Source organism: Patella vulgata, chromosome 4, assembly GCF_932274485.2.
Source record: "Patella vulgata chromosome 4, xgPatVulg1.2, whole genome shotgun sequence".
Taxonomy (NCBI): Eukaryota; Metazoa; Mollusca; class Gastropoda; family Patellidae; genus Patella; species Patella vulgata.
Genome location: NC_065882.2, coordinates 27,907,819 through 27,925,637, shown reverse-complemented (window position 1 = coordinate 27,925,637; position 17,819 = coordinate 27,907,819). Strand labels below are relative to the sequence as shown.

Genomic DNA, 17,819 nt, shown 5'->3' with positions numbered 1-17,819 from the left:
CTATTAATCACAGGATTAGTGGAGGTGGTACGAAGTACGACAAGATGGTATCATTTAACAATGGTCGTTGAATAAGCGCTATTTTGCTAAATTTATTAATAAAATAGTGACTGCTGGCCGCGTTCGAGGAGTGGCCGTTGATTAAAGAGATGAAACAATAGAATTTCTACGAGGGGGAATTTATTGTGACCGCTTACAAGAAGATGTCACTGAATGGGAGTGGCTGCTCGTACAGATTCTACTGTATATGCATACTTTCTAGCGCCAAAAATCCTGTTCTAAATGATACCAGTCTTCTAGTGTTAGGTCAATGCCTTGATGGAGTTCGAAGATGAGCATTTCCTGCTTAGGGTAAGCAGATATAAGCAATTTGATTGGTTGATGCTTTGGGATACGATAACGTTAGTTCTTATTAAGTGAGAGTGATGAAACTTGGTGTATAGTTTCATTACATCAATAACTTGACTAAGTTCGATAATGAGCATTTTCTGCTCAGGGTAAGCAGAGCGTTAAGCAATTTGATTGGTCAAGACTTTGGAACACAATAACTCTCCTTCTAATTGAGATCCCTTGTCAGTGATGCAGGATGGAGGGCCTGACAAGGACAGCTGTCTAGTCCTTCAGATGAGACGAAAAACCGAGGTCCCGTGTATACATTGGAATGCACGTAATAGATCCCTTGGCAGTTGGAATTCGATATAAGAGTAGGCGATAGTTCCGCTGCCCGGGCAAAATTTCCCTCATAGCACACTGTATGGCGTATGCCCGTCTTCATTAGCCCAGGTTAGGAGTAGGACGTTAAACCCTATTTCATTTCATTTCGTTTCTAATTGAGATAGAATGTTCAAACTTGGTGTAGGTGTTCATTAAGTGAATGACTTGATGGAGTTCGATGATGAACATTGTCTGCTTACCGTAAGCAGAGATTAGCAATCTGATTGGTAGATGCTTTGGGGCACGATAATTTTGGTTATAATGAAGTGAGAGCCATGAAACTCGGAATATAGATTCAATATATCATTCACCTATATAATATCAATGCATGCACATCTGGTATTATTAAAATGTAAGTCTGCCGGTTATCTGGTGGTGGGTGTGGCTGTGAGGCATGGCAAGAAATGTTCGCCTGTCTACTTGTCGCAGACAGGCGATTTTTTCATCTGACAGGTAGCAAGTAAAACTACCTGTCGCTTGCGACAGGTGGACTAAATTTTACTTGATGTTCAGTAAATTGACATAAGATCATAATACTCACTTCCACGTCACGTACATTTAATTATTCTTTTCTAAATGCAAGAATTAAGCACAGAAATACCGCTAAAGGCCGCAATTTGCACTGTTTACATTTCGCTCTGGCATACGCTACAGTTACTCACACAGTTTGGAAGTTTAAGTAGCCAGTTTTATAACAATGAATTTCACACCGTCTACGCTTGTTTTCATCTGCTTGACACCATCTTATACCATTATGAAGTATTATATCTAAATAAATTAAAACGCACCCCCAAGTCATCTGAAATAATTCTACCGTAACGACACCACAGTAAATATAGTGGTGACTGGAATGGAAATGCACACGGCTCGTTGCCTGATGTATTTAATCATTTAAAAAGTTTAAAACGATTTCCATAAATAAAGGCTGACTAATTTATAAGACAATTTGACCAAATCAGTAATTTAGTCGGAAAAATATTGTATATATAAATATAATTTGTACGTAATTTGTAGCGTAAATATAGACAGGATGTGAGAAAGGAATTCCAGGGGGCGTTACCTGCCCTCCACACGCGGTACATGTAAATAGGGCGCCATGCACATGTGTGATTCGTGTTTTGATATTCAATTTATTACGGATATTATAAAAGCTGAATTCTACACCTCAGCGGCGAAGTATTCAGTTTAGCACACAAATTTGGTACCATGATACTTGGTGGAATCCACGTGGATACGGATGATAGAATTGTACGAATTTTCGAGTCGCTCATGACCCGAAAGCAGATTCGCTGACTTTCAAGAACTTTTTGGCTTCCGATGGCGAAGAAATATATGGTTTCATATTACGATATTTATATGGAGCAATAAACGTAAAGACCTAAACAATTTAAGAGTGTTTGTGTACCTACATATATGGATATGGGTGATTTGATGGTTCTTTGATAATTGAGAGTGACAGGTTAGTTACTGAAGCGACAGGTATGATGAAACATTTCGAGGCTTTACAAAAACACTCTGACAGACATTTCTAGTGGTGGGGTACCCTTGACAGAGTTATGTAAAATTGTAATTGCGTGACCACAGCTAGGCTAGATTAGCTGAAATCTGTACCACTTAAAACTGCTTGGAAGTTGTTCAGCACCACCACAGGAATCGAGAATGATCAATGCCAGACAATTTGTACGGTGGGTTACCCCGACAGACACGCCAAAAATACCATGCCCTCCAACTAGGCTAGATTAGCTGAAGTCTGTACCAACTAAAACTGCTTGGAAGTTGTTCAGCACCACCACTGGGATCATGAATTACCACTGCCAGACAGATATTGTGATGGGGTACCCCTGAAAGAAACACCCAAAATGACACGCCTCGCAATTAGGCTAGAGTAGCTGAAGTGTGTACCACTTAAAACTGCTTGGAGATTGTTCAGCACCTAGGGATCACACTGCCGATTGCTAGAGAGTTTGTGTGGTGAGATTCTCCCAAGGGATACAACTGCCAAACGCCCGCTTCCAAAAATTTGGCTTTACCAACTGGGTCAGATTTATTGAGAATTTTGGGTATTACAATTTACATATTTTCATGAGTATGTAATATCTATTAAAGATTAAGTAATTGTATAAAGAATAATACGTAGTGGTTGAACTCCGAGACCACTGACATACCACCCATCAATGTTTAGCATATTATGCATCAACATCGATAAGGAGAAGGTCCGCCAAACCCCATTTTAAGCCTTGATAGAAATATAATCTACCTAATGTTTTTGGTGAATTATATATCTTCAATATGTGTAGATTCAGAATTGGGAAAATCTATATATTCAAGATGCTTGGAAATTGTTTAGCACTCCTGTGTTCACACTGCCTATTTCTGAGGGGTTTGTGTGGTGGAGGTTCTCCCAACAGACACGACAGCCAAGCGTTCCCCCCCCCCCCTCCAATAAATTTGGCTTTATCAGGTGGGACAGAGAATTTTGGGTATTACATATTTTCATGAGTATGTAATATCTACTAAAGATTAAGTAATCATATGAAGAATAATAAGTAGTGGTTCAACTCAGTGACCACTGACATACCCATCGGTGTTTAAGATATTGTATGCATCGACATTGATTAGGAGAAAGCCCGGTTGTCAAAGCCCATGTTAAACCTTGACATGTAAATGTAGTCCACCTAATGTTTTTTGGTAGATTATATATCGTCAATATTTGTAGAATCAGAATTAGGGAAATTTATATGTTCAAGATGGCCGACATGAGGCGTTTTCTGGTTATTTAGTAGGGTAAAATATGTGACAGCTGCTCCCGGACCAAAGATGGTTCTATAAGAATTCGACCCGCTGAATCTAATGAGCTTGGGTATTCCTCCAGAAAGTGATGACTAATTCCACTAGGGGGCCAAATTCAAAATGGAGTCTCATTTTGGAGGGAGACTCATAAAGTTCACAAACAAAATGTTCAATATATTGAAATGTAGGTTTTGAGTGGATTATGTATTGTTTAATGGTCGAGAGCGAGACATTAAGTAATATATTGTAACAACAGGGCCGTGTGGGTCCTGAGTGTTTTTACAATATATTACGCAATTTCTTAAGCTCGAGACCATTAAACGACTTAAAATACAGACACTCTGCATGTGCTTTTACAGTGAAATATGTCACACAAGTCCAATATTTCACTAGTATAAATAATGTACGATTGGCAAGTTGCCCGTACGATTTTTTTAAATAATGGTACGCCAACATCAAATTGTGACATCACATCTGTATTTTAAATGTCTTTAAACTACAGATGTGACGTCATCCTTTGATGTTGGCGTACCATTATTTCCAATAATGTACGGGCAACTTGCCAATCGTACATTATCTATACATTATCTATACTCGCGTGATGTATTTCATTGAAAAGCACGTGCGGATAGTGTCTGTATTTTAAGTTGTTTAATGGTCTCGAGCTAAAGACATTGCGTAATATATTGAAACAACACTTGGCTAATGCCTCGTGCAGTATCAATATATTACTTAATGTCTCCCTCTCGACCATTAAACTATACTTAATATGTGTAGATTCAGAATCTGGGTAATGCCATCTAGCACCCTTCAGGAAATTTAAATATTCAAGATGGCAGACATGAGATATTTTCTGGTTATTTACTTTAATTTAGTGGGGTAAAAGTCGGGACAGTCTCTCGGACCTCGGTATGAAACTGGTTTCTATCGTAATGTGACCAACTGAATTTTGCTATTCCTCCTAAAAGCGATGGCTAATTGCGCTAGGGTGTCAAATTCAAAATGGGGGCTTTTTTTTTTAGGGAAACTCTTATTGTCCCTTAAAAATGGTGTGCAGTATATTAAAATATAGGTTTTCGTGTCAGTTACTTCAGATATAAACATAAAAACATGTGCCGACCAAAAGGTATTCCAGGTTGAGCTCATATTCATAACGATATTAGTAATGTTTTAAACTACAAGTTTTCTGATTCGCCGAATTCATAGAGTGAATTGTCAAGCATACACTATGATCCACTATGACACCATTTTTAGCCGGTCACAATTTTTATCCGATTTTCTTGAAACTTGAAATGTAAGTTTATAACCCAAAGATCTCGGTTCCTTTCGATATTCGGGCATATCGGACCGTAACTTCCTGAATTATGGCCCCTGATTGTACAAAAAATTGCATTTTTATCTTGTGGACCCTATAGAGGTCATAATTTTTATCGAATTTAAAAAAAGGTATTATTATATCACCGATACATCATAAGGACGGCTGAGTACGAATTTCGTGAAAATTGGCCCAATACTGACAGACAAAATGGCCGCCCTTTGTTCTCAAATAGCGTAAAAATATGGTTTATCAAGGTTGTGGATCCTATGGAGGTCACAATTTTTATTCGATTTTGTTGAAACTTGAAATGTAAGTTTATAACACAAAGATCTTGGTTCCTTTCGATATTTGCGCATATCGAATTGTAATTTCCTGAATTATGGCCCTTGATTGTAGGAAAAATCCATCTCTCGAAAATGTGGGCGTATCCTGCCTGGCAGCCGCTGGTTGTAATACTTTAAGACGTAAGGTACACTGCTGTACCATTTTCATGTGGTACACTTTTGAGCTGAATAGTACAGAATACTGCAGCTATACTTGTTACTTTAACTAAGAAATGTGACCACATAACTCCTGTTTTATATCATTTACACTGGTTACCTGTTAAACATCACATTGATTTTAAGATTTTATTACTTACTTTTAAATGTTTAAATAACTTAGCTCCTGTTTACCTCTCAGAACTTTTAGAACTTTATACACCTTATGGTCAGTGCTCTTTTAGTTATCAAGTACCTGTTTTATGGAATAATCTACCATTTAGTTTAAAATGTTGTACATATCTATATTCTTTTAAAAAACAACTTAAAACACATTTATTTAATCAGGCTTTTAACTGAAATGAAATGAAATGAAATGGGGTTTAACGTCCTACTGTTCTGCTCCTAACCTGGGCTAATTTTGCACTACGGCCTACTCTTATATCGAATTCCAACTGCCAAGGGATCTTTTACGTGCACGCCAATGTGTACACGGGACCTCGGTTTTTCGTCCCATCCGAACGACTAGACAGCTTTCCTTGTCAGCCCCTCCATCCTGCATCACTGACAAGGGAGAACCACGCCGGAAAATCTGGATGAACTTTCTAGGCCAACACCCGACCTCCAGGCTAGCGAGCTAGCGTCTTACCCACTTAGCCACGTGATCCCCAGGCTTTTAAATGACTCTGTATACAATCGTTAACATGTCCATAATCTTGTTGTTTATTTATGATTACATTGTCACTTTGTAAAGTGCCCCTGAACATGTTATATGAAAGGGCGGACTTTAAATTTGCTGTAATAATAATAATAATACCAGATATGCATGCCTTGATACCATATAGGTGAAAATTGATACACTTTTCAGCTAGGCTAACCTCCTGGGTTCCCGGTCTATAAGTTCGATGGTGAGAATTTTCTGCTTAATCTAAGGAGCGATAAGCAATTTGATTGATCAAGACTTTGGAACATAACAACTCTGCTTTTAATTGAGGTAGAATCGTTACACTTGATGTAGATGTTCATTAGGTGAATGTCTTGACGGAGTTTAATGATTAACATTTCGAACTGAAGCTAAACAAAGCTAACTAATTTCATTGGTCAATGCTTTGGGACAAGATAATCTTGATTCTATCTGATAGAGAGTGATGAAACTTAGTCACATACGTAGTTTGATTGCTCGATACTTTTGAAAAAAAATAAATGTGAGATTAATTTTAAATATGTGTCATTTATTTATTTTCGGATTTTGGCGGGGGACATCAGCCTCACTGTTGGCTTGTTGGTAACTGATCTGGAAGCCATGCATGCCATGTGCATGTGGGCTGCCGTAAGTAATTGAGCTAGAATGTTCAAACTTGTTGCAGTTGTTTACTAGGAGGAGAATGCCTTGACTAAGTTTATGCTAAGCAGAGATAAGCAATTTCATTGGTTGATGCTCTGGGACATAACTTTGATTCTAATTATGTGAAAGTGTATAGTTTCATTACATCAATACCTTGACTATATTGATAATGAGCAGGTTCTGCCAACGTTAAGCAGAGTGATAAGCAATTTGATTGATCAAGACTTTGGAGTTTAATAAATTTGATTATAATTGAGTAGGAGAAGTGAAACTTGGTGTATAATTTTATTACAGCAATACCTTGACTAAGTTTGATGATGAACATTTTCTGCTTTACCTAAGTAGGGACCGTAATTTGAGACTTTAGATCACAATAACTATCCTGATTGTTGATGTAGAAATGTGCCAATTATATATGGTAAAAAGGTTTTGCTTTAACGTTTTCACTGCATCTACCCGGTAGTACAGGGTATTATAAAATGTCGTTAAAATGCGTATACCTGGTATTACAGTGTACTCAGTAAAGTCCTCGCTAAAATTAGTACCGTAACTGCAAGTGCCGTCTATTGTATTTTCTATACACTAGAACATATTTCCACGTGTTTCAAAGTGGCAAACTGTAAAATGGCGGAATGCATAGTGACAACGTAGACGATGCACTCTCGACGAAGTCGTGAATGACGTCTTGCTGACCAACACGTGGACAATTTTGAGGCGGGTGATACACATAATTCGTTTCCAGTTACTTGATAATGATAATAGTCAGGACATTGATTGGTATTAATAAGTGTGTGATTTGTTGCGCGACGTTCCGCCTATGGCTATGTCTCCCGTGCATGATGAACAAGCCCAATGTGAACACGATAGACGTGTGTCTGCAGTAGATTCTGACAATAATTCTGATGTTGATAATAATGCTGGCCTGCTGGATTGTAAAAGATGTAGGCAATTCCTGAGTCCCGAATGTGTAGATCTATTGACTGACTATATTGATAATTATATGGGGATGAAAATGAAAGTGAAAGTGAAAACAAGGTATTGCAATCGTGGTCATGGCAGTGTTAGACGTGATGTGCATGTTCGTGGTGGCATTGCTCATGGCTGCTATTGATATTTTTGTTCATTTTATATATCTTTATCAAAATCCAGTGGAAAAAACAATATCTCATAAGTTTTTCATGGAGAAAAATTTGTTTTCGTGTTAGCTTTAGTGAGAAATGAGAAATCCAAAATGGCAGCCATGACGTCACGTGACTACATTATTATGCAAATTTCCAAAATTCTATTTTTTCCTCTAAGCCCAACCTCATGCCCATCTAGCATTGAAAGGGTTAATTAGCTACAGATTCATAATGTGACAACCATTTGTGGATTGTTCGAACAACTTTGCTGTTGTGGGCATATGTTTCATTCCATCTTTATAAGTTCATGCATATTGTTTTATGTTCATATGTATTACTTTTTTGTTTATCATAGCATTTATCTCCAATGCAAATGTAATCCGAGCCAAAGTTCCTATTTTAAAATTTCGAGATAAAATCAGGTAGATATTATATTTGATTGTTTTTGCACTGTATTTGATGGGAGTGGGAGGGGATGTGACGATTAACATAGATTAACATAATATCTTCATGGTAATGCTGAAAAGTATGTCTCTTTTGAATCACGAAAGTGATTATAGAATTATTTACACATTGCAATAGTAATAATATAAATTTTTATATGCACATTGAAATGTGGTTGTATCTTGCCATCATCTCTCTATCTGTATGTCGTCAGATTTTCAAATATTTCCGATAATTGCTGTCAAAAAGGGCTTTGATCAATTTGAAAAGCTTGTGGATTCTCCAGAGGCTATAGTTATCATCTGATTATTTTTTTCATCCTATGATTAAACTAGGGTTTTTAATCCATTTTGAAACGAACCGACCAGAATTGGGTCAAATGAGGTCCCGGTAGGAACTGGGTTTTAAAATTTTAAGCTTCCATTCCCTTTAATATAACCAAACTTCAATAATTAAAAATAATTCTTAGTAATTTGTTATGTGTAATATTGTATTCTACTTTATGTAATTAGCACAAAAATAACGACAAATATATCGTACATCGTTCGAAAAATTTTCCATATTTAATTCACGTACCAACTTGAAATTCATGTCAGTAATATTCCTGAATAAATTCCTGTATTCTTTTTTTTTTTTTACGATGGGTATAAGCTGATACGGCACGGTGGTATTTCTTCATAACACAATTTGTAGGGTTTTTTTCTATCACTGTAACTTGCAAATGTTTTTGTTCATTTGTCTATGATAGACACACGGCACAGTGATCACGTGACAACCATAATTGAAATGGCTTTAAAGTTAAATTCCATACGACTGTGTCATATAGCTTTCAATGATAACGACAATATTTTTAAAAAATAAGCCTCGGTGAGCATGTGTATAAAATAAAAAATCATAACGGTAAACGGTATTTAAGACTAAAACTAGCATCGCTGGTTTACTGACCTAATTCCAACTGATATCAGGTGTCATCGGGAATCATAATATATTATTAATGACTGTTTCTCAGTTTATTCGGTGTTCTATCCGAGGATTATATTCAACTAAGATTTAAATTTAACTAACAACTGGTCAGTGAAACCATTAAATTATGATCCAATTATTATTTTAATATCTACCGGTACACCTGGAATTCATACAAAGCGTCAAAGATGCGCAATAGATGCACAATCCATGCCAAGATCATCATCCTTTGATTGCCTTGTGGCTATTATGAATAATCAGCAAGCTTGTTTTGTTTTTTACCGGTCGATTATCAAAATTACGGTTACTTGTGCTAATTACTCGGATGGATTATGAACTACATGACTGATTTTCACTAAGATATGACTGTTATTGTAGCCGACAAGGAAGTTGATTGACTACTTAATTAACAAATAATAATTAACCCATTGTAATTTAGCCGAAAGTAGATTGATTTATGATACCATAGTGGCCAGTTCATTGTTTTACCAATCGGCTTGATTGAACTTCTATTGGCTAAAGCCGACAAAAAACAGCAGATTAAGTTCCCTGGATTAAACTCTAGTGTATAAAGTTATTATCCGATTAATTTCAAATGTACAGTGAGCTCTGTCACTTCCGACATCTGAATACTACAGCATTTTGTGAAATCTGTCATCATTTTCATGTCCCAATTTATTTACTTATTACTTCAACCAAAAAAGTTTTGAGTAGTCCATATCTGAATATTCCGAATTACAACATTAATCAGCAGTCCTGTCACATGATTTGCAATGAATTGACATTGCGTAAACCGGCCTTCAATCAGTGGGTATTAACCAATCAGTTATCAGTGAGCTTAAAACACCTGTTCATCTTTGTTGATTGCCTTGATAATTTTATAATCACTCGTAAAAGAGCACTTGGTATTTCATTTGAGTTAATTAAATCACTATCATTATAATATTGTGTTCATAATGTGTGATCGTCCTGCAAAGTGACCCGTACGGATTTGACATTGTATGTCAAGCAGCAAATTATAGCATATTTTGAGAAAGTTCCAAGAGAAGGAATTACCCATAATTCTTTGCGCTGTCACCATCTTATATGACAACTCGTAACTGTGTATGCTGTCCTTGTATTAGTGCTGCACCATACAACACAAATTATATTTTGAAAGTAAAATTAAACCTTGTTAAAAACCGCTAAAAAAGTAATATAAGAAACTGTGGTATAATAGGCAGGCACTATCGTACTGTGGCCCCTAGTAATAAATATGTAATAAAACATGTCTTATTTGTCACTCCAATTTTATCTCGTGTACTACTACTAGCCTAAATTATAAAATGGCTAGCGATATCGGTACCACGGCTACTTCGGTACTTGTCGCTTCAGCAACTATCCTGTCACTCTTGATAATATGAATATTGTGATATAAGAAAAAGTAAGAAATGATTTTACTCGAACTTTAAATATGAAGACATTAACAGAATGACGCATCCGAAATAAAAACGTAATAATTTTATGTAATAAAATTTTGAATCTAAAGAAAGGTTTATCATATTTTAAGTTATGGGTATTCAAATGTGTTTTGAAATAATAGTTCCGGTATTTGAGGTACAATAATACTTCCGGTATGGAGACCATTGAGTATTCCGTCATGCTGTATAATCTGACATATTGTATCGATCCTGTACGATGTCGGAAGTGACAGAGTCCACTGTACTTGGTTTTTTTTTCATAAGATGAAGAAAGCCTTTGATTTCTGATATCACATCAGTTGTCATCTAATTACTGGTACATGTTTTGTATAATAAATGTTAGCTCTAGAAAGAATTAGAATCCAATCAAATTTTAATCCTTTCTGATAATTGCTTTATGGGTTGTTACTTTTGATAAATTTTTTGTGTCTTGTAAATGCTCTCATTACCTTAAAAAGAATACGACTTTGGCATATTTCATTGCCTGGCAAGTGGCAACCTATCTTTCAGTTATAAGGTATTATTTTGTTTGCAGATGTTCTGCCATAAACTTTTTAGACAGCTGTGACAATCAATATATTGTTGTCTTTTTTATTACATACTGATTAAATTATCTTTATTTTATTTCAGTACGGTAGATTGTGACCTCAATATTAATAACTCTGTTGGTATCAGAAATACACATCTTCTGAAATATTATGCCTGCAGTAAGTATCATTATTAAATCAATAATTTACTTAATGTTTTGTCATCATTCTATTTCAATGTTAAACATTAAGTTTTTGATTTTGTTTATTATATGTATTTTAATGGCATCTTCTGTGACAAAGGTAAAAAAAAAACATGTGGAAATTATCATTTTTATACGCCCACATAGAAATGTGGACTTATATTGCCGTCGACCCCATCCGTCCGTCCGTCCATCGTCCATAATTTCTTGTTAACCCTCTAACGCCAAAAGTTATCATCCAATTGTTTTAAAATTGATATATGTTGTTTACATTAGTGAGATGAAGGAGCCTATTTAATTTCAATAATTTCCGTTTAAAACGTCTAGAGTTATGGCCCCTGTTTCACTTTGTTGAACCTTGTGAAGGCTCTAATGCCAAAAGTTAACATCCGATCTTTGTGAAATTTATATGCAATATTTAAATTAGGGAAACGAAGAAGCCTATTGAATTTCAGCAATTTCCGTTTATTACTTCTAGAGTTATGGCCCTTGTTACACTTTGTTTAACCTTGTGAACGCTCTAAACCCAAAAATTATCATCCTATCTTTCTGAAATTTATATGCATTATTTAAATTAGTGAAACGAAGAAGCCTATTTAATTTCAATACTTTCCGTTTATAACATCTGGAGTTATGGCCCTTGTTTCACTTTGTTGAACCTTGTGAACGCTCCAATGCCAAAAGTAAACATCCGATCTTTGTGGAATTTATATGTAATATTTAAATTAGGGAAACGAAGAAGCCTATTGAATTTCAGCAGTTTCCGTTTATTACTTCTTTGTGAAATTTATATGCAATATTTAAATTAGGGAAACGAAGAAGCCTATTGAATTTCAGCAATTTCCGTTTATTACTTCTAGAGTTATGGCCCTTGTTTCACTTTGTTTAACCTTGTGAACACTCTAACCCCAAAAGTTATCATCCTTCTGAAATTTATATGCATTATTTAAATTAGTGAAACGAAGAAGCCTATTTAATTTCAATACTTTCCGTTTATAACGTCTAGAGTTATGGCCCTTGTTTCACTTTGTTGAACCTAGTGAAGGCTCTAATGCCAAAAGTTAACATCCGATCATTGTGAAATTTATATGCAATATTTGAATTTGTGAAACGAAGAAGCCTATTGAATTTCAGCAATTTCCGTTTATTACTTCTAGAGTTATGGCCCTTGTTTCACTTTATTGAACTTTGTGAATGCTCTAACATAAAAGTTATCTGCCGATCTGTATGAAATTTACATGTGTCATTTAAATTAGTAAAGAGAAGAATCCCATTGAATTTTAGCAATTTCCGTTTATTACTTCTAGAGTTATGGCCCTTGTTTCACTTTGTTCAACCTTGTTAATGCTCGATTGATGAAAGTTATCATCTGATATGTATGAAATTTATATGCATCATTTAAATTTGTGAAACGAAAAAGCCTGTCAAATTTCAACAATTTCTGTAGATTACTTCCAGAGTTGAGACCCTTGTTTCAATTTGTAGAACCTTGTGAACCCTCAAACGGCAAAAATTATAATCTGATCTGTATGGAACTGTCTTGTAAAGGCCCCCCATTTACCTACAAAGGAATAAATATGCGACAACCCTTGTCGACCACTCAGACGATTTAGCCGCTGTGGGCGTATGTTTCGCTGCCTGGCAACCTATCTTTATATCCACATTGAAATGTGGTTGTTTATTTCTATTTCCATGAGACATAATGTTGTTTATGTTCAGGAGATCTAGATGAAGAAGCTTATTGATTCTCACTAATTTTCGATAATTAGAGCATCTAATCTAATTTATCTTTTAATATTAGATTTTAATCAAACTTTTTATCAGACCCAAACTTTTGATGAGTACTAAAGTGAGATAGTGACAGAGATTAGTGTGGACTTGAAATGGTGGACAAATCTGCTTTCCGAGAATGATGTTAATGTAGTTTAACCTGACTCATGAACGATGACTTGGTGTTAAATAGAGATACATCTACTTATTTTGCAGAGAAATGGCTATTTTTGATGTTAATTAGAAACTTGAGGGGTGGGGTGGGGGGCGGAATTTTGATACTGAATGTATGTAGAAACATGATTGTATCCTTCTACATTATTTATTGTATATTTTAGTGGATTGGCGGGTGAGACCTTTAATGTTATTTATAAAACACTGGGCTAGATATCATGATATCAATGATGCAAGGAAAACAACTATATCTAGTTATTCATTTGGTTTAATGTTAATACATTATTTACAAGGTAAACACATTTATTAACCACTAGCACATGAATATCTGTATCTATTTCATTAGAATAGCGAAAAGAATTTCAGCATAGTTTTATGTTTAGGTATTGTATTCTATTGGTTTGCAGTAAATTATACCGATGGTTCCAGATGTTTACCCAATTGTATGTGCACTACTGGCAGCCAATTTATCCCTGACAAACCATCTCGGTTGCTAAAAACAATGTCAAATACATGCTTTGATTGCTGAGAAGATTTGTGTTCATGAATGTCACCATATGTATGTGACCCACGCTGGCAAAATGAATCGGATTGCACAAATTCTAAAAATAAGATACAGACAAAACAAGTGTAAAAATATTGATTTTGATCGAAATTGAGGTTTTTACAAAACTGAGTCTAACGACCAAAAAGATCAAAATAGCAATAATTATTTTAAAACACCTTTATTTGGACGTTTTGTAAGAGTACCGAATTCATAAATCTGTGTTTTCTCTTAAGATTCTCAGCGAAATTAGTTATTTTTCACCGCTCACAGCCGCACGACCGGTCAATCATCTTACATAATACTTGGCATTGTTGTAAAATGAGTCGAATGACCAAAAAGATCAAAATAGCAATAAAACATTTTAAAACACCTTTATTTTGACTTTTTGTAAGAGTAGCGAATTCATAAATCTGTGTTTTCTCTTAATAGTAAGTGCAGGGGGACTGCACCACACAAAATTTTACACAAAAACAAATACATGGACAGGACATCATACTCAGGAAAACACAAACATACAGAAAATTAAAAAAAAGTGAATGGATCCGGGGGTTAGCCGTAAGCGTCCACTGCGCTGTACAGTCCTGGGTCTGTAGTGACACAGACTTCACTCAAATTTGAAAACAATTAGGAATACAACCCAAAGAACCCATTGTGTAATGCCAGCATGTGTCATGATCTGCTATATGCTACACGAAATACGAATGTAAGCATATGTAGTAAAATTCAACTATACAAGTAACCACTTCGGTGAAATGTATATGATTCTCAGCAAAATTAGTTATTTTTCACCGCTCACAACCGGTCAATCACCTTACATAATACTTGGCATTGTTGTAAAGTGGCAAATCTCTAGTTTATAAATATGACCAAAGTATTGCCGATGAATTTATTGTGAAGCAATACAAACGAGTTTTAAAACCCCTACAGAACATAAACAAACCCCGCTTGTTGCTATGCAGTCCACACAATTGGTTCGCTGATTGGCCCAGACACCCCATACAAAGCATTATGTTATCATGTCTGTCTCGAGGCTCAAGCTGGCGATTGTTTTTTGGGATACTTGCGACTCTCTCTGAAAAGTGGCAGAAAAAAAAAACAACTTAAAATCCTGATCGTGTCTAGATTACCGCTGAGTGTTAACGAAAACCACCTGTCAGAATACCGCTATTGTCATTGAGTAATACTACTAATCAATAGTCACAGATTAATGATTAGTTGATTGATAATTACCAATGATAAGGCCGTCAACAAATTATTATTCTGAATAATTAATCCAAGCTTTGATTATTTGATACCTCGTTTCGTCTTAAAAAAAAAATAATTTATAGACCTAAATGGAAAAAAAAAAAAAACCAATAATTTCTTTTTGAAGAGAATTTTACTGATAGCCAAATCACATTTACTGTCGCTTCATACAGCATGCAAAGTATACAAGCATGCATAATTCGATATTATTGTTTCAAATTCTATTATCACCATGGGTCGGAAAAATGAGAGCAACCATCGAGTCCACTATTATTTGTGTCATTACAACACCGCCAAAATGCACGGAAGTGAACATAAGCATTTCTTACAAATGAAATTGAAATTTTTCTCATTCTATCGTATCAGGGATTCATATTTTGATACCAATACGGCACTTGAAAATAACAATAGACCTATTGTACACGCAAAACTTTATTTTAATTCAGTGGTTGTACGGCTTCTTTGAAACTAAACTCGATTACCCAATCAACAAACTTAATCCCCTGACCACTTGCACTAAGGTGCTAATTAATTGACGAGATTAACTGAAGTTATTCTCACCAAAGTTATAATATACAAAGCATAGATTACTAATGTATGGACTATTCTCATTTGTTCTAAATTATAACACTATCAATCATAGGAAATGTGAATATGCTGCATGTGTTGTGGATGTTTTGTTACGAAAAGAGTTCATTGCATGAGATAAATATTCTAGTTGGCGAGAAAAAATATGTAAACATATTTTTATATAAAACAAATCTTGGATCAAAATTCTACTACGATTTTTGTCTTCAGCACCCCTGAAAACCTATAGAATAAAATATTAAATGACAAAATAGGAAATAAATGACATGGTTGCTATGTTAAATTGTTTTGGAACATACGGACATCTTTAACTTTTTTTTTCTCAAAACTTACTTTCCTTGCTTAGGTCGTTTAAACCAACCATACATCATTTTGAAGGCATTGAGATGGAGAATGTGAAAATAACAATAAGTCAATTTTCAAAATTTCCTCATTGTGACCGAGTTTGCCATCACAGGTCACATATTTAGCTTGTCTGATCTAGACGACCCATGTTATGGTTGAATGGTTAAATATGTATCACCTTACCTATGACAGAGAACATTAATTTGTTAGTTGTTGATATGTTATAGTAATTGTTGTTATGTTATATTATAGATGGTTGTGATCTTCCTGTATTACCAGCTTTACATAAATTTCATCCTGTAAGTACTAGTTGATGTACATCCATCTTGTAAACTCTACAGTATAAAGAATTTCTATCTTAATTAATTTAGAGCCATATCAAGACAATGTTAAGAAATGTTAAATAATGAAAACGATACATAAACAAACTACTGATTGGTGAAAGCTGTGTAATGATTAAAATGGTTGTTACATTTCCGTCTAATAGTTAAATAAATATGTAAAATAAGAACAACAGTTATGAAACTTGAAGATATTTTACTATTGGACATGTCTTTCCTGTTTATGGACATTGTTCTTATTGTTATAGCATGTAGTAGTTCTAATGATGTTGTTTTAAATTGTAGGAAATGTTTTCTTCAACATCTGATATCCGTCAACTTAAACTCAATGAAAATCTTAAGTTTGAAACAAAAAATAATCAGTCATTAGGAGAATTATTCCTAGGATTTCTAGATTATTACAGTAATAAATTTGAGTAAGTATGATTTCTTTGTATTAGGCTGGTGTAACTCATAACACCCGTCCAGATCATCTACAGTTAAAAGTATCATGACAAACTATTTACCTTCACTGAAAGGCTGCAATACAAAAGCAAACTGCAATGTAGATAACTTGTATTTTGCATATGTTAGCATTATTGTTGTTTTGATGCTGTTTTTTCAGTTATGAGAATTTTGCCATCAGTGTAAGATTAGGAAGTAAAATTCCTAAACGTGTGATAGCTCAACAGACAGATAATATTCGACAGTGGAAATATCTGTGTATTGAAGGTAGGTTATTGCGTTGATATTTATCATGTATCAGTCACACATCTTTTGGGGTGGCTGTATGGTCAGTAGCATTGGTTTACAAAACACACATCTGTCATGTACGCAAGTACCGGTAATGAATTTAGACCCACAATTTTACATCACCAGAAGTAGTAAGGTCCCTGCCTAACCTCAAAGGTCTTCTCTGGGTTGCTCCCATTGCTATATGACCCTGCATGTCTGTGTGTATACAAATTAATGAATTAACATCAAAATATGTTCAAAACTGACCATGTGTGTTAAGTTAAATGCAAAACCCAATATTTTGAGTGAACCTGGAAATTGTCTACAAAGTTTTTTTTATGATTGATTTTAGTAGCCTATGGTGTCCTCTTTCAGAATCTTCCGGGTGAACCTCGGTCACCCTTGAGTGTTTTTGAGAAATTCAAGAAGGCATCCAAGACGGGCGCCATTTCAAATGATCCCTAGTATCAAATGATCCCACAGTATTTAGTCTAAAATGATAATTTTGGTGTCCAAACGTATGTTCCTGGGTCAAGGAATACACTGAAATCATTCATTATGTTGTGTGGGGGGATTAGTCTGGAGGCTCAGTGCGGAAGGGTGTCCATCAAATGGGCACAAAACCAGTTCCAACTTTTCTAGAGTAAAATTTTGCGTGGAATACGATGCCGAGTGGTAATCAGTCCGCCGTTGGGGCGTTTTCGAGATATTCGAGGTCAAAGATCAAAAAC

At 35.1% G+C, this 17,819-nt stretch overlaps 1 protein-coding gene across 3 annotated transcripts in view; it reads left to right on the top strand.

Annotated features, from left to right (window-relative positions):
* The window catches only part of LOC126819645 (poly(A) RNA polymerase GLD2), a 101,730-nt gene that overhangs the window by 67,420 nt on the left and 16,491 nt on the right, over positions 1-17,819 (top strand). For 2 of the 3 annotated variants that reach the window (XM_050547797.2, XM_050547798.2), the window contains exons 7-12: positions 8,123-8,189; positions 11,265-11,341; positions 13,473-13,601; positions 16,286-16,332; positions 16,660-16,790; positions 16,979-17,085. In XM_050547797.2, coding sequence (XP_050403754.1) covers positions 8,123-8,189; positions 11,265-11,341; positions 13,473-13,601; positions 16,286-16,332; positions 16,660-16,790; positions 16,979-17,085 — 558 coding nt within the window. The remainder of the gene's footprint in view (positions 1-8,122; positions 8,190-11,264; positions 11,342-13,472; positions 13,602-16,285; positions 16,333-16,659; positions 16,791-16,978; positions 17,086-17,819) is intronic. The other variant, XM_050547799.2, reaches the window with a different exon arrangement.